Below are 26,332 nucleotides of genomic sequence, written 5' to 3' on the forward strand. Positions count from 1 at the left end.
GCTCTAACAGTTAAGAAACTTTTCCTGAAGTTCAGCCAAAATCTGGCTTCCTGCAACTTGAGCCCATTAATCTGTGTCCTGCACTCTGGGATGATTGAGAAGAGATCCTGGCCCTCCTCTGTGTGGCATCTTTTCAAGTACTTGCAAGGCACTTTAAGGGTAAAGTTGCTCACCTCCATAGCAATCTTGATTTCCCATCCACATCTACTGTAGTCCCCAATGAGGTGTCCAGTGCAATGTCTGCTGCAGCTTTTTGGGATCAGTTTTAGTTGATGTGGCTTGATGATGTGGACAAGGTGCTTGCAACAATACAGCCAGCAAAGTCCTCTTGACCCTTGCCCTTCTTGGCTTATTAAAGCTTGCTGAGAGAGTTTGACAGGGTGGATTCAGGCTGTGGTCAATGCGTTGTTGCGGGAGGGAGTGGTTCCAGCTGCCCTGAAAGAGGCGATGATCCAACCACTCCTGAAAAAGCCCACCCTGGACCCATTGGTTTGTGACAACTACCAACTGGTTGCAAATACCCCCTTCTTAGGGAAGGTGATGAAGAGGGTTGTGGCGCAGCAATTGCAGGTACTCTTGGATGAAACAGATTATCTTGACCTGTTCCAGTCTGGGTTCAGGCCTGGTTATGGGACTGAATCAGCCTTGGTTGTCCTGATGGATGACCATTAACAGGAGAAGGACAGGGAGAGTGCGACCCTGTTATTCTTACTTGATCTCTCAGCGGCTTTTGATACCATTGACCATGGTATCCTTCTGGACCGACTGGATGAGTTAGGTATTGGAGGCACTGTTTTAGAGTGGTTCCGATCCTATCTCCAAGGTCATTTTCAGAGACTAGCATTGGGTGACTGTCTTTTGGCCCCCTGGCAGTTGTGCTGTGGAATGCCGCAGGGTGCCATCTTGTCCCCCATGCTGTTTAACATCTATATGAAACCCTTGGGAGCAGTCATCAGGAAATTTGGGATGAGGTGTCAGCAGTACGCTGACGATACCCAGCTCTATTTCCCTGTAATATCTGAATCAGGAGAGGTCGTGCAAGCCCTGGACTGCTGCCTGGACTCGGTGGTGGGCTGGATGAGGTCCAATAAACTGAGTCTGAATCCTAGCAAGACGGAGACACTATGGGTTGGTGGTTCCCGAGTTCAGCTAATTGATCAGTTGCCTGCTTTGGATGGGGTCGTACTCCCTCTGAAACAGCAGGTTTGTAGTCTGGGTGTGCTCCTGGAGCCATCTTTGTCACTAGAGGCCCAGTTGACCTCAGTGGCTAGGAGTGCCTTTTACCAGCTTCGGTTGGTAAGATAGCTGTGGCCATTTCTGGACCGGGATAGCCTGATCACTGTTGTCCATGCACTGGTAACCTCCAAGCTGGATTACTGTAATGGCCTCTTTGTGGAGCTGCCCTTGAGGTTGGTCCAGAAGCTGCAGCTGGTGCAAAATGCGGCAGCGAGACTGCTCACTGGGGCAGGGTATTGTCAACATGTCACCTGGCTGCTGAAACAATTGCCCTGACTACCTGTTAGCTACCTGCCTAAGTTCAAGGTTCTAGTTTTGGTGTACAAAGCCCTATACAGCTTGGGACCAGGATACCTGAAAGACCGTTTTATCCCTTACATACCCAGTCGATCACTGTGCTCTGCAGGTGAGGGCCTCCTGCAGATACCATCTTATCAGGAGGTCCGTTCTGCACAACATAGGAAACGGACCTTTAGTGTGACGGGACCTACCCTGTGGAATTCCCTCCCTTTGAATATTAGGCAGGCGCCATCTCTGCTATCTTTTCAGCACCTATTGAAGACCTTCCTCTTTCAGCAAGCCTTTTAAGCTGAGACCTTATCCCAGTCTGCGTCTGTGTTGGAATTGCTTTTTAAGATGTTTTTTAACCTTTTTTTTAAATGTTTTTAAAGCTTTTTAAAAAATGTTTTTAAAGATGGTTTGTTTTAATATGTTTTAAGGATGTTTTTGTTTAAATGTATTTTAAAGTCTGTTTTTATGATGTTTTAAAGTGTTTTTAGTGCTTTTGTTTGCCGTCATGGGCTCCTACTGGGAGGAAGGGCGAGATATAAATTTAATAAATAAGTACTTGAAGAGTGCTGTCATATCTCCCCTCAGTCTCTTCTCCAGGCTAAACATCTCAGTTTTTTTAGTCTCTGCTGATAGGGCTTTGTTTCCAGGCCCCTGATCATTCTCATTGCCCTCCTCTGAATTTGTTCCAGTTTGTCTCCACCCTTCTTAAAGTGTGGTGTCCAGAACTGGAGTTGTACTCAAGATGAGGCCTAACCAGTGCTGAATAGAGGGGAACTAGTATTTCATGTGATTTGGAAACTATACTTCTGTTAATGCAGCCCAAAGAAGCATTTGCCTTTTTTGCAGCCACATCACACTGTTGGCTCATGTTCAGGTTGTATTCAATAACAATTCAGAGTTCCTTCTGGCACGTAGCATTGCTCAGCCAAGTATCCCCCATCTTATAACTGTGCCTTTAGTTTCTTTCTCCTACGTGTAGAACTTTGCACTTATTCCTGTTGAATTTCATTCTGTTGTTTTCAGCCCAGTGCTCCAGCCTATCAAGATCCCTTTGAATTTTGTTTCTGTCTTCCATGGTGTTAGCTGTCCTTTCCAGTTTTGCTTTCTGGTTTGCATATTCATGCGGGGATGTAGTGGGAAGAGTCCTGAACGGTTTAACTAAAAATAGTTCTACAAGGATAGTACAACTTCATGTTGTCTCTTCACAAATATACCCTTGATCAGTGCATGACCTCAGGAAAACTTTGGGTTTACTCATCAAAACGGCTCCTGCAAGAACAGCGAGAATAATGTCTCTTTACTGTTTGTATCCCCAGCTGAAGTAAACCTCGATTACAACCAACAGTAGACCTTGTGTACTTGTCAGAAACTACAGCTTCAGCATCCTTTTAGCAAGCAAGATGAAATACTTCTGGTTTTATGTCAGACTCCAGACAGCCAAGATCATAGGCCTTTACTAGAGACTATAACTAGGTTGACATGCTGGTGAAAAATTCAGTAAAAAATTGAAATTTCTCCACCTATTACTTGACCAGGGTGAGATATTCCAAGAACAGCGCTGCGTAGATGCAGGCTTAATGTCATTATGGTGGCCATTTGTTAGCCTGGGTGGCTTTGCCCCCTTGCCCTATAGCACCCACAAGCAAACTTGGGAGCAAAGCATACTTTCTCCACTGGGAACTATTCCCCAAGGGCAAAAGGCAACGGCATTGTGGTAGAGACTGAGGCTCAGGAGGTAGAGCCAATTACTTATTGTACCCCAAGAGCCTATGCAGGGGTGGCCTTCATAGACCAATACAAATTTTCACCTGAATTACTACAGATAAGAGATTCTAACAGCCTAATGTAAAGGTCATTTAAACTCTTGGGAGGCAGAAGCCTTTGCCAGTTCACTGCAAATTATCCAGCAAGTTACAGTAGATCCCAGTCTACCTTCTGCCCAACCTTAATGTTGATATTCCTAGCCTAGGTGGATCAGTTGTCTGGCTCAGCAAAGGCAGCTTCTTATGTTCCTAAGTGCTTATTGCATTTATATCCCACCTTTCCTCCAAGGAGCTCAAGGTGGCATACGTGGTCCTCCCCTTCTCCATTTTATCCTCACAACAACCCTGTGAGGCAGGTTAGGCTGAGAGGCGGTGACCGGCCCAAGGGCACCCAGTGAACTTCACGGCCAAGTGTGGATTTGAACCCTGGTCTCCCTGGTCCTAGCCTGACACTCTAACCACTTCACCACACCAGCTCCTTGGGTAGGAGGTGTGGGTCTGCTAAAAACAACTGTGAGGTTGAACGGCTGTTGTCTGTGATGGATTGCTGGCGTGAGGCTCAGCAGGAGTACAGAAAGAGCCTCTAAGCTTTTAAACACAGTAGGGGGAACCTTTTTCATTCTAAGGGCCACGTTCTGTCGTGGGCAACCTTTTGAGGGTCGCATGGGAGGAGAATTCTGACCGCCATCCCCTGTAAGCAGGGGGGTCACGTAGACAATAGTGAATAGTACTGCTGTATTAAACTGAACATCATGTGCCAAGGATACTGATACCGCAGGAACGCATGGAGGATGGCTGGTACAGGGGGCAGAACATCACAGTAGCATAGAATAATTGGATGAAGCTGTTGCCATGGCCATGACGAATGTGGGGGTATATATATGTCTGTATCTAACCACCATTTTAGTTGAGTTCTGTACTTTGCTCCAGCTAAGTGCTTTGCGGAATAAATAACCTTAAACCAGGTTTTGGCTTCATTGTTAAGTCTCCTCCAGAAAGAACCTAGTCATAAATTCCACGACACATGCCAGTGCTGGGTGGGACCGGGGCAAAAGTAGGAAGAGCAACAGATGTGATTCTTTGCACAGGAAGGATCCATTCCAGCCATTGGAAAAATCAGAGGCTTCTACTCCCCTCTCTACCCAGGCATGTAAATGGCATTATTGTTGTGGTGGTTTAACTCTTGTAAATTGTGTTTTGTAAATCGTATCGCTTTATTGTTTTATTGATGTATTCTTATATTGTATTTTGATATTTGTGTCTTCTGTAAGCTGCCTTGGGCCGAAAAGCGGGGTATAAATAAATAATGATAATTTTTATTATTGCAGTTCAAGGATTCATCATGGGCAGGCAACAGTATGTGAGGAAGGTCCAGTGCAGGTTTGGCGAGGTCTTGCTTGGGAGTCCTGAGGTCCAGACAGAGAGGCCAGGAGGGCCACGTTTCTCCCCGTGGCCTGAGGTTCCCCAGCTCCAATTTAAACATTTCAGAACCAGCATGAGGCTGCTATGGAGTATATGGCTTAATTTCTGAAAAGAGAGGTGCACATGTTGAGGGGACAGGCTGCATCTGCTCAGTGGGGAGGGAAAGGCACATTCAAGGTACTGCTGTATCTGTCTGTGTAGAGAAGAGGTGTGGCCAAAAATGGGAGTGGTGGTGCTAAGTGGGTGTGGCGGGATTACAAGGCCAGTGTGGTGCTGCGGTTAGAACATCAGACAAGGACCAAAGAGATCCAGCTTCAAATCTCTGCCATATGTTCACTGGGTGACTAAGGACCTATCACCATCAGTTAGCCTAATCTACCTAACTGGGTTGCGAGGATAAAGTGTGTGTGTGGAACTGTGTATGCCTTTCTGAGCTCCTTTTGGAGGAAAAGTGGGATAAAAATGTAATAAGGATAAAAGACAGACAGTACTGGGGGGGAGGGGAAGCAACATCTGTACTTGCAACCCTGTTTTAAAAAGCTTTTCCTTTCCCATCCTTGTTCTCCTTTTCTAGCTCCAGCGTGCTGGATTATGAGAAACTGGAACAAAGGTCACCAGGCTCCAAAGGCATCGTGGCACTGAATGTAGAGCAGGAAATCTTGGTGTACCGTTTGAGCCTCCACACGCTGAGCGGTGGGTTCCAACTTTGTCTGGAATGATTGTTTTACCTCTGTGGGTTTGGGGGAGACAGGTGCCTAGGCTGGTAATTCTTGCACAGCTTCTGTGGTGATAGGTAATTTCTGCCCATCCTGATAGGAGGTGGTTTGCTGTGCCTCTGAATGATCCTCTGCTTCAGCCTGGCCTCCAGTTAAGCTGAAGGGGAAGTGGTTACTCTACTGCATCTTTGCAGTTGAATCATTTGATAACTTCTGCTACTGACACAGCAGAATGCTGTCCTCTTTCCAAGAAGAGGCAGTCCTTCATGCTGCTGCCTGAGCTACTAGGCTTGTCCTCTAGTCAAAAGATTGGGCTAGAAAGATAACGGGAAAGGTGGGCGTTCCTCCAAGGGCAGGAAACCCTTACTTGTTCACTATGTGTGGTACAGTGGTTAGAATACTCGACTATGATGACCCAGGTTCAAATCCCCCCTCAGCCAACGAAGCTTACTTGAATGACCATGATCCCATCACTCTTTCAGCTTCACTTACAAGGTTATTGTGAGGATGAGATGGAGGGGGACGAGCCATGTACCCTTGGCTCCTTGCTTGGAGATTGTTGTTGTTATGTGCCTTCAAGTTGATTACAACCTATGGCAACCCTATGAATCAGCAACCTCCAAGGGCATCTGTCGTGAACCGCCCTGTTCAGATCTTGTAAGTTCAGGTCTGTGGCTTCCTTTATGGAATCAATCCATCTCTTGGTTGGCCTTTCTCTTTTTCTACTCCCGTTTATAATAAAAGCATTATTGTCTTTTCTAGTGCATCATGTCTTCTCATTATGTGTCCAGAGTATGATAACTTCAGGTTCATTATTTTAGCTTCTAGTGATAGTTCTGGTTTAATTTGTTCTCACACCCAATTATTCGTCTGTTTTGCGGTCCATGGTATCCGCAAAGCTCTCCTCCAACAGCACATTTCAAATGAGTTGATTTTTCTCTTATCCACTTTTTTCATTGTCCAACTTTCACATCCATACATAAAGATTGGGAATACCATGGTCTGAATGATCCTGACTTTAGTGTTCAGTGATACATCTTTGCATTTGAGGATCTTTAATTGGGTGTTAGAATTAGAACTAATTAAACCAGAACTATCACTAGAAGCTAAAATGATGAAACTGAGGTTATCATACTTTGGACACATAATCAGAAGACATGATTCACTAGAGAAGACCATAATGCTGGGAAAAACAGAAGGGAGTAGAAAAAGAGGAAGGCCAAACAAGAGATGGATTGATTCCATAAAGGAAGCCACAGACCTGTACTTGCAAGATCTGAACAGGGCGGTTCACGACAGATGCTATTGGAGGTTGCTGATTCATAAGGTCACCATAAGTCGTAATCGACTTGAAGGCACATAACAACATATGGTAAGAGCCTTTGTTGCAGAATCTTGAGAAAGTATAAGCTGCTAACGGGTTTTCTGCTTAGCCCAGCTCTGGCACGTTATCTCCTGTGCCTTTGTGTTCCTGGCACATGTGTTTGGCTGTATGCACTGCTCATTTGGTAGATATGCCATCTGTGTCCCTATCTGCATCATAGAAGCAAAGAAAGGAGTGCTTTCTTTGTCAGGGCTATAGACGTCCCTGTAGATAGATGCCTACATGCGAGCCATTAGTTTCTATGTCAGGTTGGTTGAGAAGCAGCATGAATGGCAAATGTGGCGTAAGCGCTGAGCGTTACATGGCAGCTGGACTCTGTATCCACATTTCTGAGCTAAAGAATTATGTTTGGAAATCAAAGGCATTTAAGCAACGTAAAAATATTTTAAGAAGTGACCCTTTTCCCTTGTGTGTGGATGCCATGACTCTGCTCCACCTCTGAGTTTGGGGGTGGGGGGAAGGTCTTACCTCTGCTGTCAGGCTGAGCTTCAGAGATGTTCTGAGCACTTGCAAAGTGTAGTGCAAGATTGAGGGCAATCTCTGTGCCTGCTCCTCAGCTCAGGAGAAGGGCAAGGTTTCGTCTGCATGCCACTCAAAGCACCTCCTGAATCACCATGTGCTCGCAGTGATGGCCCCTAGGCTGCCTCTTTAGCTGTAGGCTTGCGAGGAGGAGCCAGGGGCCTGCATAGTTCAACCAAATGGGGAGGGATGCTTGCTGTGGCGAGCAAATTTGTGCCACTTCTTGCACAATGAAGAACTCCCTTCTCTGTCTATAAGTTGGGTAACTGAAATGTTCTGCTGAGTAGCAAATCACATTAGGCTGCTTAAAGCTGTAGTCATGGCCTCTGCATTACATAAAAGATTCAACTCACGTGTCAAGGTGTGTTTTTTAGTTTATCGCTGTTCTCCCGGAGTGTGGATGTAACTTTCCAATTATCGGTTATTTTAGTATAATACCTCAACTTCTCTGTCTTCGCTAATGCACAGGCTGCGTGACTTCCTGCAAATGGCTCACAAGCATGTTCTCTCTCTCTCTGACTTTTTTTTAAAATGATCTGGAAAAAGAGAACTTTGCCTGGGAAAAGCCTTGCTGAGGCAAGTCCCTTAAAAAAAAAGCAGACAGTGGAAAGTGGCCCATTGCAATCCATTTCTTCAGCAAAATAGGCAGCCAGGGCAACCCAGCAAGTGTAATCTGTGTTCAGTTAATGCAGCATTTTGCCTTGCAATAATCAGAAAGAATATGGAGCTAGAAGAGGTGCAGAAAAGGGCAGTGGAAATTATCAAGGGGATTGAGCAACTCCCCCATGAGGACAGGTCACAACAATTGGACCTTTTTAGTCTAGAAAAAAGGAAAGGAGGTGCAGACGTGATAGAGGTGCATGAGATTACTTGTGGTGTGGAGAAAGAAGCTTTTCTCCCGCTCTCATACAGGTTAGGGCCATTCAACGAAGCTGAAGTTCGGAAGAGTCAGGGCAGAGAAGGAGAAGAACTTCTTCGCACAACACATGTGGTAGTGGCTGCCAATGTGGACATCTTTAAAAGGGGATTAGGCACATTCATTGGAGGACAAGGCTATTGATGGCTGTATATCTCTAAATACAGGTGGCTGACGGTCACAAGCTGGACGAGTGCTCTTGTGCTCATGTACGTCCTATGGGCATCTCTGGATGGCCACTGTGAGAACAGGATGCTGGACTAGATCCCTTTGGTCTGATCCAGCAGGACCCTTCTTATGCTGTTTAATTTTTTCAGTGTAGAGAAAATGTGTTGGCTTGGTAACCCCTGACTTTGCTTACTGGGTGGACTTGTCCTTGGGTCCTGGCTTTGTGTAGGAGCCCAGTGGTGCTGCCTTCTGGTGGCTAGCCCACAATAGGGTTGGAGGCATAGTTTTGATGTTTTTGGCAGTAAATGGAAATGGGCTGCCTTCAAGTCGATCCCACCTTATGGCGACCCTATGAATAGGGTTTTCATGGTAAGTGGCATTCAGAGGGGGTTTCCCATGGCCTCCCTCTGAGGCTAGTCCTCCCCAGCTGGCTAGTGCCTGCTTAGCTTGCCACAGCTGCACAAGCCAGCCCCTTTCTTGTCTGCAACTGCCAGCTGGGGGGCAACTGGGCTCCTTGGGACTCTGCAGCTTGCCCATGGCTGTGCAGGTGGCTGGGCATGTACTTGGGGAAAAAAAAGCTGTCTTTGGGAAACCTTGCTCTTCAGACCGCTCACCTTCCCTGCTTGTCAGAGGAAGCAGCAAGTGGTGACTGACCCAGGGGACCCTGACAGAGAAGGATGAGGATGGCACTTCCCTTACCTTAGGTTTTTTAGGGACAGATCCAGGAGGACTTTTGTAAAGAGGATATGACTTTGCACTCCTCATGAGAAGACATGATTCACTAGAAAAGACAATAATGCTGGGAAAAACAGCAGGAAGTAGAAAAAGAGGAAGGCCAGACAAGAGATGGATTGATTCCATAAAGGAAGCCCCAGACCTGTACTTGCAGGATCTGAGCAGGGTGGTTCACGACAGATGCTCTTGGAGGTCACTGATTCATAGGGTCAACTTGAAGGCACATAAGGACAACAAAACAGGTACATTCTTAAACCGCAAGGTTTTTTGCCTATTAGTGAATGTGACTTTAAAGTTGACGAGGACATTGAACTTGTCAAGGATTATCAATACCTCAGCACATTAACCAAAAGGGAGACAATAGTCAAGAAATCAGAAGAAGGCTAGGACTGGGGAGGGCAGCTATGAGAGAACTAGAAAAGGTCCTCAAATGCAGAGATGTATCACTGAACACTAAAGTCAGGATCATTCAGACCATGGTATTCCCGATCTCTATGGACAGTGAAAAAGGCGGATAAGAGAAAAATCAACTCATTTGAAATGTGGTGCTGGAGGAGAGCTTTGCGGATACCATGGACTGCGAAAAAGACAAATAATTGGATGTTAGAACACATTAAACCAGAACTATCACTAGAAGCTAAAATGATGAAACTGGGGTTATCATACTTTGGACACATCACGAGAAGACATGATTCACTAGAGAAGACAATAATGCTTGGAAAAACAGAAGGGAGTAGAACAAGAGGAAGGCCAAACAAGAGATGGATTGATTCCATAAAGGAAGCCACAGCCCTGAACTTACAAGATCTGAACAGGGCGGTTCATGACAGATGCTCTTGGAGGTCACTGATTCATAGGGTCGCCATAAGTCGTTATCGACTTGAAGGCACATAACAACAAGGAAAGAAAAGTGCCCCGGAAATCCCAGGCACTTTATTTGGCAAGTAGGGATGGGGGAGAAATTTGATTCAGTTAGCATTTAAAGCCGAATTTATCAAATTTACACTTTCTGAAACAATATGAGAACCAAAACATGGCCATCCTTTGCAATTTGCATTTGTCCAAATGTTGCAATGCAGTTTTCCACCCAAGCAAAGTTTATAAAAATGCATACATTAGGGGAAAGTGTGCTTAAAAACAATAGAATCATAGAGTTGGAAGGGGTCTGTAAGGCCATCAAGTCCAGCCCCTGCTCAATGCAGGAATCTAAATTAAAGCATACCTGACAGGTGGCTGTCCACCTGGCTCTGAAAGGCCTGCAGTGTTGGAGAGCCCACCGCCTCCCTAGGTCACTCGTTTCATTGTTGTACCGCTCTAACTGTTAGGAGGTTTTTTCTGATGTTCAGTCAAAATCCTGTATTTAAATTAGGTTGCTTGATTTAAAAACTGAACAAAGGACCTTAAAACATTTTCAAAATAGAATCTTTTGTGCATGTAGTTTATGACTTTTGCTCACTTGGCCCTATGGCTTCTTTTATTAAAGCTGATTCTCCATTTTGAAGGATGTTAAAATACTTCTGGTTATTAAGGTCTTTCAAGGCTTGACTTTTTCATTTTTTGGGTCTTCACAATGCAGCCACCAACATTTTCATAATATTCTTTCTTATTATGTGCCTCTAATGTCAGGCAAAGTCATTGGGTCCTGAGAAATTAGAGTTCCTCTGAATTGGATGGCCCATTGCCTCACTCTTCTGGTTGCTAGCAGGCTTCTTTAAGGCAAGCAAGACAATATGAGATAGAAATGTTATAGAATCATAGAGTTGGCAGGGGCCTATACGGCCATCGAGTCCAGTACAGGAATCCAAATTAAAGCAACCCCGAAAGGTGGCTGTCCAGCTGCCTCTTGAATGCCTCGTGTTGGAGAGCCCACCACCTCCCTAGGTCATTGGTTCCATTACTGTACCGCCCTAAGAGGAAGTTTTTCCTGATGTTCAGTCAAAATCTGGCTTCCTGCAACTTGAGCCCATTATTCCGTGTCCTGCACTCTGGGATGATCGAGAATAGATCCTGACCCTCCTCTGTGTGGCAACCTTTCAAGTACTTGAAGAGTGTTATCATATCTCCCCTCAGTCTTCTGTTCAAGGCTAAACATGCCCAGTACTTTCAGTCTCTCCTCATACGGCTTTGTTTCCAGTCCCCTGTTCATCCTTGTTGTCCTCTGAACATGTTCTGGTTTGTCTGCATCCTTCTTAAAGTGTGGTGCCCAGAACTGGACTCAGTACTCAAGATGAGACCTAACCAGTGCCAAATAGAGGGGAACTAGTACTTCACATAATTTGGAACCTATATTTCTGTTAATGCAGTCTAAAATAGCATTTTCCTTTTTTGCAGCCACATTGCACTGTTGGCTCATATTCAGGTTATGATCAACAACAATACCAAGATCCTTCTTGCATATAGTATTGAGCTAAGTATCCCCCATCTTATAACTGTATACTTGGTTTCTTTTTCCTAGGTGTAGAACTTTGCACTTATCCCTGTTAAATTTCATTCTGTTGTTTTCAGCCCAGTGCTCCAGCATATCAAGATCACTTTGAATTTTGTTTCTCTCCAGGGTATTAGCCTTTAGAATTTCCTTTTTTAGAAACTCCTACCCATCTTGGACTCTTTTTCTCATTAGGGTCGCTTGCCATGGAACCTTATCTATCATTGTTCCGAGTTTTTTAAAATCAGCTTTCCTGAGGTCCCAAGGTATGCGTATGGCTACTTTCAGTTTTGCTTCCTTTAAAATCAAGAACACATTGTCACTTTCCCCAGAGTTCCTGTAACTGCCACTTCATCCACTAAGTCATCTCTGTTGGTTAGAATTAAGTCTAGGATAGCCTATCCTCTGGTTGCTTCCTCCACTTTCTGTAGGAGAAAGTTATCTCCAGCACAAGTCAGGAATTTCTTGGAGGGACCATGTTTGGCAGAATTTGTCTCCCAGCAGATATCGGGGTAATTAAAGTCCCTCATTACTACTACATCATGCCTCTTTGAAACATTGGCAATTTACTTTTCAAAAGTTTCATCCTCATCTATAGTTGTGAAAACAGCATAACAAAATGTATTATATTAGGAGAAATAGCTTGCAATAATGAGTTTGTTAGTCAAAACTGCATACTGTACAAAAATGTGCGTGTTGGGAGAAATCTGTACTAAAATGCTGAAGAATTTTCATGAGGATTTTTTGTTTTAAGAAATCCACAAATTGCTGCAGAAATGTGGAGAGCTGAATTCCAGACTGGAAAAGTGAGAAACTGAGAGAACTGACATCGACTCCTAGTGGCAAGGCTGAGCCTTCCCTTTTAGAGGAGCAGTGTGTGTTGGGGTGACTTATTAGTCTGGCTTCTTGCTCAGCCCCTAGAATAGAACCTACTTCCGAGGCAATGGCGACATGGCTTGCCTTTTAGTGGTTGTCTTGATTCCTTGCTCCTCAGAGAGGAATAGAAGCACGAGAGGGGCAGCATATCTGAACGGCGGTGCTGTGGGGCGTGAAGGTGGGAGCTTCAGCCGGCCTTACCTTGTTTTGGCCATGGGATAATCTGAGGCAGGTCTAAGCCACCTCACAAAGTCTGGATACATTTCGTTTTCTTGGAGGTGAGTCAGAAACTCCGGATTGTATCCACTCCTGGTCCTACTCAGAGTTGACCCATTAATGTTAACCAAGATAACTAAATTAGGTTCATTCATTTCAGTGGGTCTACTCTGTGTAGAATTTAGTAGGCTACCACCCGAAGAATGTTGTTGTGGGTTACGCTTGCTTTGAGCAGAAGGGTTGACATAGCTGAGGGGACACTGTGCCGCTCTGCAAAAAGTTCCTCTCCTTCCTTGAAAACAGAGTTCTGGACTAGATGGATACTTACATATGTTCATGTTTCTAGTCCATGATGTTCAATAAGAAGGGTGGTGAAAGACTTAACATTGTTGTGCTGAAGAAACAAGCTGTGGAAGAAAAGAACTTGACAGTTCCCCTTTTGAATCTGCTAGAGAGAGCAGCAGCAGCAGCAGCAGCGAGCTGCCTCGCCTGACTTTGCTCTCTCTCTCTTTGCAGGTGACCTTTTAACAAAGGATCTTTACCTTGTTTTGTGCTTTGAGGTTTCCTAAATGTTAGGAGCAGCCTGAGGGCTCCATCACTGATCTCTTTCTCTCTGACCCTTTTGAAGCCCCCAAGCTCCATGCCCTCCCCCCTATGGAGGCGTGCCCCCCTTTAATCCTGCCATTTGGATGCAAAGTTGGAGGAAATCTGGGTGAGGAAATTACTGGGCGATGAAAGGCCTTTGCATCTGAGCTGTGAACTTTCGTGAGGAGGCAGCAACCCTTTCAAGTTCCTCTAGGCCAGCCGGGGCTCCTGCTGTGCTTAGTTTTCATCTTCATCTGGCTCATGGCTTCTGTTTTATCCTTGCCTGCATGATCCAGTCAGATTAACCCCCCCCCAACTCACACACACACACGTGCGCACACACACACACACACACACACACATATTTTCCACCAGCCAGACTTGGCTGCCTTCCCTGATGTGTATGTTTACAGAAGGCAGGCTGGGCTGAGGACCTGGGGCTGTGTACTCCATGGGCTTTAGGAGGGGGGCTGTGATGCGACTTATTCTACGGAGAAGGAAAAGATCAATTCCTTTGAGCCCTCCCCCGCCACTGCCATTATGAGATGCAAACGGAGGTATCAGGTTTTTGGGTACCATTAAGCATCGGAGGCAAGCAGATCTAAATGCACAGGGGTCTCCTTGTGCATGAATTGAAATCGGTGGGTGCTGCACTAGAGCATCATGCTCTGTGCATAACGCACCATTCCAGTTAGGCTTGCACATGAGACCTTCCAAGTGGACTGTGCCCTGTGAAAATTGGTGGGAACCCACGACACCTTGAAATGGCAACCTTCCTCAATTTAAAATTATCCTATACATGGCTTGCCCAGGTGATTTTCCTGATACAGAAAACCTTCCCCATATTAACTAGGGAGCAGGAAAAAGTTTCCATCTCTGCACATGAGCATAAACTCTGGTTCCACAGAAATCCATCATTTTAGCTTTTCATGGAGTAAACAGGAGCCTTTGCTCTGTTCAGAGGCAAAATCTCTCAACAAAGAGAAAGATAATTTTTACAGATAATCATCCACAGAGATATAGATAGGTACTGTAGTGATATAATTGAATGGAAAATAATAAACATTTGCAGATTATATTATGCAAAAAAAATTACACAAATGTGTTTAATTTTTGTACTTTAGCCAGGAGGCAAAATTGGGGCTCCCTGTTCTAACACAGAGCTAATCTGTCGTATGTGCCCCTCTCCCCTCCTTCCATTGTTTTTTCATTGTTTCTTCAGAAGAGGTGGTCTCTCTTTTGTATGCCTTTGTATTGTAGCCTGGAGTGAAGAAGACCAGGCTGGAATTCCCCGAGTCTCCTCTTCATTGTCCTTTTTGACAGCTCAAGTCCCATTGAGTAGATGTGGCTTGACATCAGCAAGTGCAATATGCTGTGCAGCCCCAATTTACTGGCTAATCAATCTAGGGCATTTTATTTATTATTTTATTTATACCCCACCCTTCCCTCCAGCAGAGCCCAGTGTGGCAAACAGAAACACTAAAAACACTTTAAAACATCATAAAAAGACCTTAAAGTACATTAAAACAAAACAACGTTAAAAACATTTAAAAAAAAAACTTTAAAAACATCTTTTAAAAAAATGGTTAAAAATATTAAAAGACATGTTAAAAGCAAATCTAATACAGACGCAGACTGGAATAGGTCTCAACTTAAAAGGCTTGTTGGAAGAGGAAAGTCTTCAAAAGGCGCTGAAAAGATAGCAGAGATTTTCCCAAACTGGGGCGCTTTTTTTATCATGGAATCCCTGGCAGTAGCAGCTAAACCCTCCTCTTCTCTTCTCTCCTGCTCCCACAGCTGGTGTATCCTGTTCCGCCATCACGGCCGTTGAGATCATGTCCACGCTTCTGCTCCACAAGCACAAAGAGGTACGAGTGAGCGAAGCAGCTGGGCTGGGATCTGTTCTTCCTTGAGAAGCTCTGCTTAGTGGCACTGAAGCAACAGGGGGATTTTGGACCCAAAGACTCCGTGGAAGAGAGTTGCTGGTGCCATCCTGTGAGGGGAGGCCGTTACTAATCCTTATTTTATAAGGAGGGCTACTGAGGCTGGGGAGAGCCAGAGGAACCGTTACCCATCTTGAGTTTACAGGTGCATGGAAAATCTTAAAATGCAATGGGTGCATGTAATAAACACACTGCAAAGCAGCTGTTTGAGAATCTGCCTCTGTCAGTTGTATATAGTCAGTGGCCTGCTTGGCTCTGCTGCCATGTAATGTGTGAATTGGCTCTGATGTGGACAGCTGGGGGGTCACGGCTGAGCAGCTGTCATTCTGCTATCTGGACCAAACCACCTTTCAGTTCCCAGATTTGAAAATGAAAGTAGATAACTGTGCTTCCCCCCCCTCCACCTTTGTTCTGTGTATATTTAGGATACAGAAGCAGGGAACATCTTCCATCACAATATGCCTATGTTCCAAAGGAGCCTTCTCTCACTGGGTGCCCTCCAGATGTTTTGGCAGTCTCCCTCTCTTTGGCTGGAGCTCCAGATGCTTTGGACTGTCACTCCTGCCATGCCTTTGGCAGTGTTAGCTGCGACTGGCGGGAGTTGTAGTCCACATCTGGAGGGCATAGGCTAGGTACGACTGTTCTCAAGTTACCTGTTTTAAAGAATGCCTGCAGGATGGTGCTGACGAAGTTTTTTCCTTCCTCCTTAACGATCACAGTCCGCCTTCATTTTCCTGCCTTCCTCCTCTCCTCCGTTAGGGTGTCTTCCTTTCCCGACTGATGCAAGAATTTGTCTGGCTTACGGAAGAGATCCTGCTGCGCAACTACGATGTGGGGTTTTCTGGGCAAGTGCGCCATGTGGTGCTGCATGCCCTTTTCCTGCTGCGGCGCTGCATCTCCCTCCATCGCCTCTCCCTGGGGGATGTCCTCGTGGCTCCCAGGAGGACCGAGGCAGCCGTGGCAGAGCTGAGCCAGCACAGCGCCGTGCTCCTTCCCGTCTTCATCCAGGAAGCAGTGGGGGGTGAGTCTAGAGCTTCTCGGACCCTGCACAGACTCTGGGCAATTTGTCATTCTCTTGAGGACTGAGGGGAGTTGGGAAGGAGAGGTTTGGGCAGAGCCTGGAAAAGTTACGTTTTTTGAACTACAACTCCCATCAGCCCCAGCCAGCCTGGCCACTGGATTGGGCTGATGGGAGTTGTAGTTCAAAAAAGTAACTTTTCCAAGCTCTGGGTTTGGGGGGAAGCCTTGGGGAGCATAATCCTCAGTTCGCTAAGAAAGAGTACATGGGAAGGAGGGCTGATGTTGCTGCAGGTGGCAAGAGAAGAGCCGTCTCTCTCCGTGCCTCCCGCTCACCCAAGGTCCTACTCCAGGCCTCTTCCTTTCCCGTTAGTCCTACCAAGCCAAGGCCTCTGTCTCTCCCTTCGGGGGCATTTCTGTAGGCCACCAGCCAACAGACCATCTAGGGGTTCCCTCTCCCCCCTCCCCCCAGCGGATTGATTTTTCAGGACTGCACACTTTTGTGAAAGGTGGCGTGAACGGCCCTGGGCCGAGGCTGGCAGGAGCGTTTCTGAGACTCCCCAGGAGCAAGCCTGAGATCTGGAAGGAGACCAAGATCAAGGGAAGTGTGGCTATATCTCAGCTTTGCAAATGAGTCTACAGAAGTAGATCTCCGGCAGAGATTTTTTGAAGCTCACCCATGCAATCGCTATCATAGTCATGACCGTTTGTGGCCTAAAAGTAAAGCAAACAGAAAACAAAGAAAGCTAAATTCTTTTGCCAAACGTCTCTGTTTGGTTTTTATGGCAGGTCCCTTGCCCCAAGAGGCTTACCACCCATTTATTTTATTCATTTATTTATTGTTTGATTTATATCCTGCCCTTCCTCCCAGCAGCAGCCCAGGGTGGCATTTGGCAAAGGGAGAGATAAAAGAGGGAGGGGAGGAGAGACTAGGGCCCTCGCTCAATGGTCGGGCACCAGCTTTGCGTGCAAAAGGTCCCAGGTTCAGTCCCTGGTATCCTTAGGCAGGGCTGGAAGAGAGAGACCTATCTTGAAACTCTGAAGAGCAGCTGCCATTCATTGTAGGCAGCCTTGGGCAAGGTGGTCCAGTGGTCTGACTCAGTAGAAGGCAACTTCCTACGTACATTGTCTTTATTGTGTACAGTGTATCATAGACAACCAATATGGACATTGTACATCAATTACTGCATATAAGACTAATGAATTATATTACATTACCATCTGTATCACTGAACACTGATGTATCACTGAACACCAAAGTCAGGATCATTCAGACCATGGTATTCCCGATCTCTATGTATGGATGTGAAAGTTGTACAGTGAAAAAGGCGGATAAGAGAAAAATCAACTCATTTGAAATGTGGTGTTGGAGGAGAGCTTTGCAGATACCATGGACTGCGAAAAAGGCAAATAATTGGGTGTTAGAAGAAATTAAACCAGAACTATCACTAGAAGCTAAAATGATGAAACTGAGGTTATCATACTTTGGATTATCATACTTTGGACACATAATGAGAAGACATGATTCACTAGAAAAGACAATAATGCTGGGAAAAACAGAAGGGAGTAGAAAAAGAGGAAGGCCAAACAAGAGATGGGTTGATTCCATAAAGGAAGCCACAGACCTGAACTTAGATGATCTGAACAGGGTGGTTCACGACAGATGCTCTTGGAGGTCGCTGATTCAGAGGGTCGCCATAAGTCGTAGTCGACTTGGAGGCACATAACAACAACAAACATTACCAAATCACATTCCTCATTTGGGGCATCAATCACTTCTACAACTTCTCAGCTTTGTGAAAGAATCCTGGCTGTACCCACTGTGCAAACAAGGCTGCTTCAAAAGCCAGGCGCTGACCAGTATCTCTGAACAAATAAATAAATCTAAACTTTGTGAATGTGTTTGCAGCCCCTCTCTCGGCTTGATACAGGAGAGAATCAAGAACATCCTGAGCAAGGCCTTCCGTTTCTCTCAAATCACATTCCTCATTTGGAGCATTGTTATATTGTCCAAATTTAACTGCTACGGAAAGAGGCAAACATCACAGGAAAGCGCTAAAGGGTTTCCCTGACTCTTCTTTGCATGCAGCCTGTGCTGTCAACGCCCTCCTGGTGGAGCTGCTGCCTTACCTGGGGAGTCCTGAGCAGCTCAGAGATGCTGTTCTGGTCCAGGAAGAGATGCACAACAAGACCCTCTTGCTGGTCCAGCTGCTGCCCAGAGATTTCCTCCTCTGCCAGGTAGGGAGCCCCCCTGTGATTTTTGAAAGTGTAGCCCTGGGAGGGTAGAAAGGCCAATCCCCACCTGCCTGCCAGACCCCACCAGTAATCCTGCACAGCTAGGGACCAGGATGCTTAAAGGACTCCCCTTGCTTCACCCATATCAGCCTTCTCTGCCAGGTAAGATCTTCCTTGGAGGCTCTTCTCTGCATGCCACCAACACCTGCGTTGTGTTTGGTCAGGAGTCTGGAGAGGACTTTTTCCATAGCTGCACTCAGGCCTCAGAATTTTCCACCAAGAAGCCTGCCTCTCCCCTGCTCTGATGCCCTTCTGCTGCTGTGTAATCTTTTCTTTTTTTGTCAGGTGGTGATTGGGCCTCTTGAGCTGCTGGTTTTCATGTGTTAGTTTACTTCTGAAGTGCTATTTGTTGGCCATCTCTGTGTCTTTTATTAATTGCAAGAGAATGGCTTGCTCAAGGCCTCCTCGTGAGTTTGTGGCAGAGGTGAGTTTCAAACCAGGAGCTTCCCTGATTTGTAGCTCAGCCTCTTAGTTGCAACTCCATGGGTGGAGAACCTCAGGCCCAGAGGCCGATATGCCACTCTCCAGCACTTGGGACTCCCCCCATGCCACAGCCTTTCCCACCAGGCCCTGGTCTGATATGTGTCCATGTGTGTGGGTCACTTGCATGTGTGAATGCACCATTGCAGACATTCTAACCCTCATTCAGGCAAACATGCTTCAAAGATTCTTGTGAAGTGGGTGGGCCTTGTGTATCAACACTCAGTGGTGACAAAAATGAGCTGGGAGAGAAATGCAGGATCACAGAAATGTTTCAGAGAGACAATCCAGTACTCCTGAATACAATAATACCTGCCCAGGGTGGAGGTGTGTGCTGTGCCCCACCTTTCATTTGGGCTCAACAGTGAAGCCTCGGCTGATTTGCTTTTGCTCTCTTCCAGCCTTGCCAGTCTCTGTATAACTACTGCCAAATTGCCGTGGACAAGCTGGTCCAGTGTGGATTGCTGGTTGCTGAGGAGGTAAGGGAAGCTCTCAGGAAGGGGGCAGGTGGAGCATAGCGAGGAAACTGGAGCACTGTGTCATTTAAACATGTGAGCTCAGCCTTGTGGAACAAACATATTGTGCAAAGGCAAACCTATGCCTGATAGCTGGAGTACACTTACTTTCCTCCCTTGAATTAAAATTGGAGGCATCTTCCACTTTTGCATCTGAAAAGGATTATTCTTAGAGCACATAAGAGCCACAGTTCCATGCCCTCAAAGGAACTTGCCCTGTGTTTCCGATATGAGCGTGCCTCCTCTTCAGAAAGAGATCAGCACACAGCTGTGACTCATGCAGAGAAACAACAAGCAGACTTTCCAAGGGTGGGCAGTTTTGCATTGGGAAGGGCTGAGTGATGTGCACGCGCGCACACACTGAGGCAGCAAACAGCGGCAGAACTGCTCCAGCCTCCTCTAGCAGAAGTTGATCGGACAAAGGTGAGGCCAGAGCAGGGAATCATGCAGATAGACAGCAGGCAGACTCTTTGTGCGTAGCTGCTTTGTGCGTAGAGCAGTTCCCTGGCGACACACTAGTGTGTCCCAGCTGTGCATTTGGAAATTACTGGCCTTGTGGTTTGCAGCAGGGTCTTCCATCTCTTTTCCCCAGAGTTTCAGGGATTGAAGTCTCTGCTTTCCTCCCACGCCCAGACGCCCAGCGACCTCTTGGTGTGCGATACAGCCCAGAAACGTTTCCCTAAGAAGCTGCTGTGGAAGGCGACAGATGACTTCAATGACAGCGACAGCGACTATGGGGAAGAAGCTGGAAATCACCACTTCAAAGTACCGTGAGCCCCTTCCAAACACCTGCCCCCCTTCCTGCCTCTTGGCGGCAGCCATTCTGCCCACTAGTTGCCCTCCCCTCTCCCTGCTCCAAGTGTCAAGATCTCTCACTCCGAGGCATCTGCGGCCAGGCAGACTTGGTGTTTTTTGTTTTGTTTGCTTTTTCAAATCTCGCTGCAAGAAAAGCAGGATTCTGTACTCTGCATAACTTAACTCTTGGTCCAGTACTCCCCTCACCCCTTTACACAGGAGTTTTCATACCCCATGAAAAGTGTGCAAGTGTGGATTTTCAGCAACTTTGTGGGAGATGAATTATCAGCATCTTCAGGGTGTTTGTGTTCCCTCTTAAATACAAGGCAGTCAAGGGATTTTCCTCCCTTTACACCCACGTAACCATTTCAGGCGGCAGCTTGGTTGCCTGCAGGAGCCCAATGGCGTTCCTGGGATAGGAGGTCACATGGGAACAACACTGCCTTCAGCATGGGGAGGAAAAATCTAGCAGCCCCATCGGCCTATTCTTAGAATTTGTCACCCCACCCCTGGAGATTAATCCAACCTTGGGGACTTCCCCCATCTTCCCAAAGCTCATGAAAACTGTTGGGCTGAATATCTTGGTCCAGCACTAGCATATTATCATGCAAATAATCAGATTTGCTTCTTTGGTTACGATGACGTGGAATTGCAGAGTACTGAATCAGTAACCCTGGAAATTTTGGTGAAGTTGCCCGCATACTTTCAGATCCATATTTTCAGGCTAGAAAGAAACTTGCTTTAAAAAAAAAGGGAAGGTGGGATGAGCAGGGGCATGGCTGTCTGTGGCAGGTGTCAGATGTCACACTTGTAGTTTAGTTGTGGATGCAATGGAGGCACTGCTCCACCAGCCTCAGTCTGCTCTGAGCCAGCCCCACCTACTTGCCTTCCTACTTGCACCCAGTGCAGGGGGTGGCCCTCGCTGTCATCTTCCTTCTCCTCAATCTCAAGCTTTGCACTTGCAGATCTTAGCAGAGAGAAGGATGGGGGCAAAACTAGAATGAGCCGGCTCTGCCCAGCATTGTCTCTGGCGCCACCTGCTGTTGGGTTCCCTGCCTCCTGTCCTACCAGTCCCAGCAGGCACCAGCCGCCACAACACGGATGTACGAATGGCATTCACACACGTTGGGAGATGCTTGGGAGGACTGTTGGAGGAGGAGTGTGCAGTTGGGTATGCAGAGGGAAGCAGAAGTAACAAGATGTGTGCCTCGTAACCTGTGCAGAAAAGTTCCCTGAACTGAACTAGCCCACAAAAATGCTTAGTTGCTTGCCAGCCCCACTACGTGTGCATCAGTCTGGTGCCGCCCTGAGCTCCTGCTGGAAGGGCGGGATATAAATCAAATAATAATAAAATAAAAATCAGTCACTGCTGGACTGAAAGGAACAGCCAGTTCTTCCAATTTACAGAAATGTTTTTCTCTGGTTGCCTGGAGATGCGTCTTCCTCATTTTTAGAGTTTCCTCTTGGCCGTGTTAAGATTTTGGTAATGCAATCTGGCCATTACTCCTAAGGCAGCTCAGATTTCCCAGGTTTCAGAGAGCTGTTTCAGCACTTCTGACTCCCACAGTGCAGATGTACAGCATCCCTTGCCCTATAGTGCTCTCCCAGCCTTCACCAACCTGGTGCCCTCTAGACTTCATGGTCCCTTCACTCCCAGCATCCTGCGGCTGTGCTGACTGGCACGGGGGGGGGGGTTCTAGTCCAAAACATTTGGAGGGTCCCAGGTTGGAGAAGGCACATATAGCCAATTAGTCCAAAGGAGGCTATACGTCGCTTGCACAGGGATTTTTTTTCCAGCTGGTTTGATCAGGACCCCCAAGTCAGTTTCAGCCTGCCTTAAGAAGGGGCATTGGTACAACTGCCTGGTTAGCTTTTTAGATGAAAACAAGGAGAGGAGACAAATGAAAAGAGAGCAGAGCTGCTTCATCTTCATTTCAGCAGGTGCAACCTTTCCCCATCCCTGTGTGAGAAGCTGCCTTTGGCAACATTTCTTCTCTAGGTCAACTGGCAGAAGCGCAGGAGATCTGCAACCCTCCTTTACATTTAATAACCCAAGAGAGTGAGAAAGAGGGAGGAGCTAAAATGAAGTTGGTTCCAAGTGGCAGTCCTGGATCGGAAAAGGTTAATGAAAGCGACCAGTCTGTGCAGCTGTCTTTTTGCAAATGAGTGTGGGGAAACCAGCCTGCCCTTCCCTAGGGCACTTCCTGCACTCCTAAATATACGGTACAGCAGGGGTGGAGAACTGGGTCTGGATGGTGGGCTGGCTCCTTATCTCCACCCTCCCCGCAGTTTGACAGGTGGCAGGGGCATCATAATGCCATCAGGTGATCTGTTTTGCCTGCACTGGCAACCAGCTGATTGTCAGGGCTATGCAAACCCCAACAATCAGCTGATTGTGCAGAAAGCTTTGCAGGTGCAGCCGATCAGCTGATTGGTGGTGCTTGCAACCTCTTTGAGTCGGCTGCGTCTTTACCAGCCCCGGACCTGATGTCAGGTGTAGGACAGGTGGGTGTGGCTTGCCTCAGCCAAAGCAGCCTGGTGGGCCAAACAGGGAGGCCTGGAGAGCTTGATTAGACTTGAGGGCCAGAGATTCCGCACCCCCGCATTGTGGCATCCAACAGGGCTGCTGCAGTCTCATTGCAGTCACATTTAGAGTAGGGACCTTATAGCTGTCCCCAGGTGTGTTCCTCATGGGAAAAGATGTCTGGCCCTCTCGACTGTTGCTGTGTTTTGCACCTGGCAAACTGCTTCTTCTTGGCTGTCGTGCTTCCCTGCCGCTTCGAGGATCCTTGTATCCTCCTGCCTAGTCTGGCTTCACATGGGAAGGAAGCCACAGCACTTGAGGTTCACCCTCCTTTCTCATCCCCCTTGTAAAAGGGAACATCAAATTACCATATAAATTCCCACTTCTTTTGTTTTCTGGCACTCACATGACGCATCCTGAGGTTCACAACCTGTCTCTTCAAATGCCAGCTGTGTGGGCTGCGGTTCTGAAACCTTTCTCTGTGTTCTTTCAAGAGGGGAGCAAAGTTCCCTGTAATTAACTGGCTGGTGCTGAAGACCCGTGTGTGTGTGCAGGTTTCTGAGCTCATCTCCCTCCCCGCGCTGCCAGTCTCTTGCCTGACTGTTCCCCATCCCTTTCAATCCCACCCAGCAGTTCCAAAATGTCTAGATGTACAGCACCATCTCCTGGGGGCACGAAGGCTGCTTCCAGACATTTCTCTCTCTGTACATGTAGTTTCTTGGAGGAATATGTAGAAAATTCACACAGTCTGCTGAAAATGTGACATTGTGTGTACAAAGTGTCTGACCACAAAGGCAGATATGGGTCTGTATCCAGCTATGTTTTTGTCCATAACTTCAATAGGCCTTCTCTATGACTAACATTGGATACAACCTATGCAATTTTCACAAGAGTGTAAGATTTTCTGAATGGCGGCTTTTGTATCCTAAGGAGAGTACTTCTGTTGTTCCCCATTCAAAGTGCCGCCTGGTTTTCTGTGGCATATGGTAACCCCAGGCCATTACTCAAGCATTGTGCATGTTCCCAATGGGGGTTCATTGACTTAAGGCGCTTCCATAGGGGTATGTGTTGTGGGATCGATGCCCCTCAGGTTTTCTACTGCCCACAGTCACTAGGATAAAAATGCCAACCTGTATTTCTCCCCCCAAAAATTAATCTGGATTCTCCCTTTCAAAGGAAAATGGAATACATTTTAAAGTGTCAGTGACCCAATCGCAAATTAAGACCCCATCTGGAAACACCCCCCAATCATAGAATAGTAGAGTTGGAAGGGGCCTATAAGGCCATCGAGTCCAGCCCCCTGCTTGTGATGTCCCTGTATTTTAATATCTGTAAATATGGAAAGTGTGGGTTTATTAAGTGATATATGGTAAGTGACTGAGTAAGAGGGGGGAGTACATGGGCTAGAATGCTGGAGAATGTTGGATGTTGATTGGCTGAGTGTTTGAATGGCTGAAGGTATAAATGAGAGGACAGTTGAGTTAGGGGGGAGTTGGGGAGTTGTTGGAGAGGAGAGTTGTTAGTGGAGTGATTGGCAGAGTTCTGAGGGAGGTTTGGTTTACATTTGGCTGGTATTTAGGCAGAATATATAAGACTGGAAACATAAAGAGTGACACTATAAGAAACCATACGCTTGTTGAACATTCCTAAAGTAACCTGGTCTTATCAAATAAATACTTTTATTGGTTTACCAAAAGCCTGATCCTTGGCTGGGGATACACAGACCAGAAGGGAGGGCAGGGTAATTACCAAGGCTGGAGGGAAACAGTATCGAATAAATGGTGGCAGCGGTGAAGAGAGATATTGTAACATCGTCAAATATCCAGAGCAACCCAGGACTGTAGGCTTTATAGACAAAGATACAAGGGGGTTGTGGACAGCAAGGGCACCCAGACACAAAGTAACAAGCCATAGGGAGACTAAGGCGAAGTCTCTAGCAGTATTGTTTACAGGGAGTGACTGGTGGTGCTGCCTAGCAGTGGGATCTTGTGAGATCTGTGCTAGAGCGTGTGAGAGAACAAATAAAAACCAAGATCCTGACAGGTGGTGGCCCTGGTGGGAGTATCACAGGTAGAGCCAGCTGTGGGATCGTCACATTGCTCAATGCAGGAATCCAAATCAAAGCATTCCCGAGAGATGGCTGTCCAGCTGCCTCTTGAATGCCTCCAGTGTCGGAGAGCCCACTACCTCTCTAGGGAATTGCTTCCATTGTCATATGGCTCTATCAGTTAGGAAGTTTTTCCTGATGTCCAGTCGAAATCTGGCTTCCTGCAACTTGAGCCCATTATTCCGTGTCCTGCACTCTGGGACGATCGAGAAGAGATCCCGGCCCTCCTCTATGTGACAACCTTTCATGTACTATCATATCTCCCCTCAGTCTTCTCTTCTCCAGGCTAAACATGCCCAGCTCTTTCAGTCTCTCCTCATAGGGCTTTGTTTCCAGTCTCCTGATCATCCTTGTTGCCCTACTCTGAACCTGTTCCAGTTTGTCTGCATCCTTCTTGAAGTGCAGAGACCAGAACTAGATCCAGTACTCAAGATGAGGCCTAACCAGTGCTGAATAGAGGGGAACTAGTACTTCATGTGATTTGGAAACTATATTTTTGTTAATGCAGCCTAATATAGCATTTGCCTTTTTTGCAGCCACATCACACTGTTGGCTCATATTCAGCTTGTGATCAACAACAATTCCAAGATCCTTCTCGCATGTTGTACTACTGAGCCAAATATCCCCCATCTTATAACTGTATACTTGGTTTCTTTTTCCTAGGTATAGAACTTTGCATTTATCCCTGTTGAATGTCATTCTGTTGTTTTCAGCCCAATGCTCCAGCCCATCAAGGTCCTTTTGAATTTTGTTTCTGTCTTCCACGGTATTAGCTATGCCCCCCAACCTTGTATCATCTGCAAATTTGATAAGCAGTCGTGATCTGCTGCAAGGGTGGGGAAATTTTTATCTCCCTACACCTCACGGGCCATGTGAGGTGACTGCCCCCACCCACCTATCAAAGTTTGCCCACGGGGTGGGGGGGACAGCTCCATTTTGCCAGGGCATTTCCCTCAGGAACCACACGGGTGAAGCAGCCCCCGGCAGGATTTAACTCTCCAATCCTGCTCTCTTGCAGGGAAGGCAGCCCCCAGCAGGACTGGACTCTCAGCTGATGAGTGGGAGGGTTCAGTCCTGCTCCCTGCAGAGCTCTGGCAAAGCAGTGCCCAGCAGGGCTGAACCCTGCCCCAGCTCATCCAAAGATGTTGCCCAGTGATGTCAGTTGATTGACAGACGGACATGGTTTGGGGGAAATGGCTTCATGGGTAAATTGGAATCCCCTGGTGGGCTGAGATTGTGCTGTGGGCCGGAGGTTCCCCACCCCGGACGTAATGAAACAAGTCACAGGCTCTCTTCTTTTTCATCACTCTGCCACAGCTATGTGGAAGCTTGTTGTGTGGTTTGGCGTCACGAGTGCCGTTGTTAGGGAACAGCCCTTTTCTCACTTCCCATGACCCTTGACCT

General features: G+C 46.8%; 1 protein-coding gene across 4 annotated transcripts in view; it reads left to right on the plus strand.

Annotated features, from left to right (window-relative positions):
* GPAT2 (glycerol-3-phosphate acyltransferase 2, mitochondrial) overlaps window positions 1-26,332 on the plus strand; it is a 96,425-nt gene that overhangs the window by 66,617 nt on the left and 3,476 nt on the right. For all 4 annotated transcript variants that reach the window (XM_061593454.1, XM_061593452.1, XM_061593451.1 and 1 more), the window contains exons 13-18: window positions 5,287-5,405; window positions 15,050-15,120; window positions 15,955-16,216; window positions 18,302-18,450; window positions 19,389-19,466; window positions 20,136-20,267. In XM_061593454.1, coding sequence (XP_061449438.1) covers window positions 5,287-5,405; window positions 15,050-15,120; window positions 15,955-16,216; window positions 18,302-18,450; window positions 19,389-19,466; window positions 20,136-20,267 — 811 coding nt within the window. The remainder of the gene's footprint in view (window positions 1-5,286; window positions 5,406-15,049; window positions 15,121-15,954; window positions 16,217-18,301; window positions 18,451-19,388; window positions 19,467-20,135; window positions 20,268-26,332) is intronic.

This window comes from Rhineura floridana, chromosome 12 (assembly GCF_030035675.1).
Source record: "Rhineura floridana isolate rRhiFlo1 chromosome 12, rRhiFlo1.hap2, whole genome shotgun sequence".
Lineage (NCBI taxonomy): Eukaryota > Metazoa > Chordata > Lepidosauria > Squamata > Rhineuridae > Rhineura > Rhineura floridana.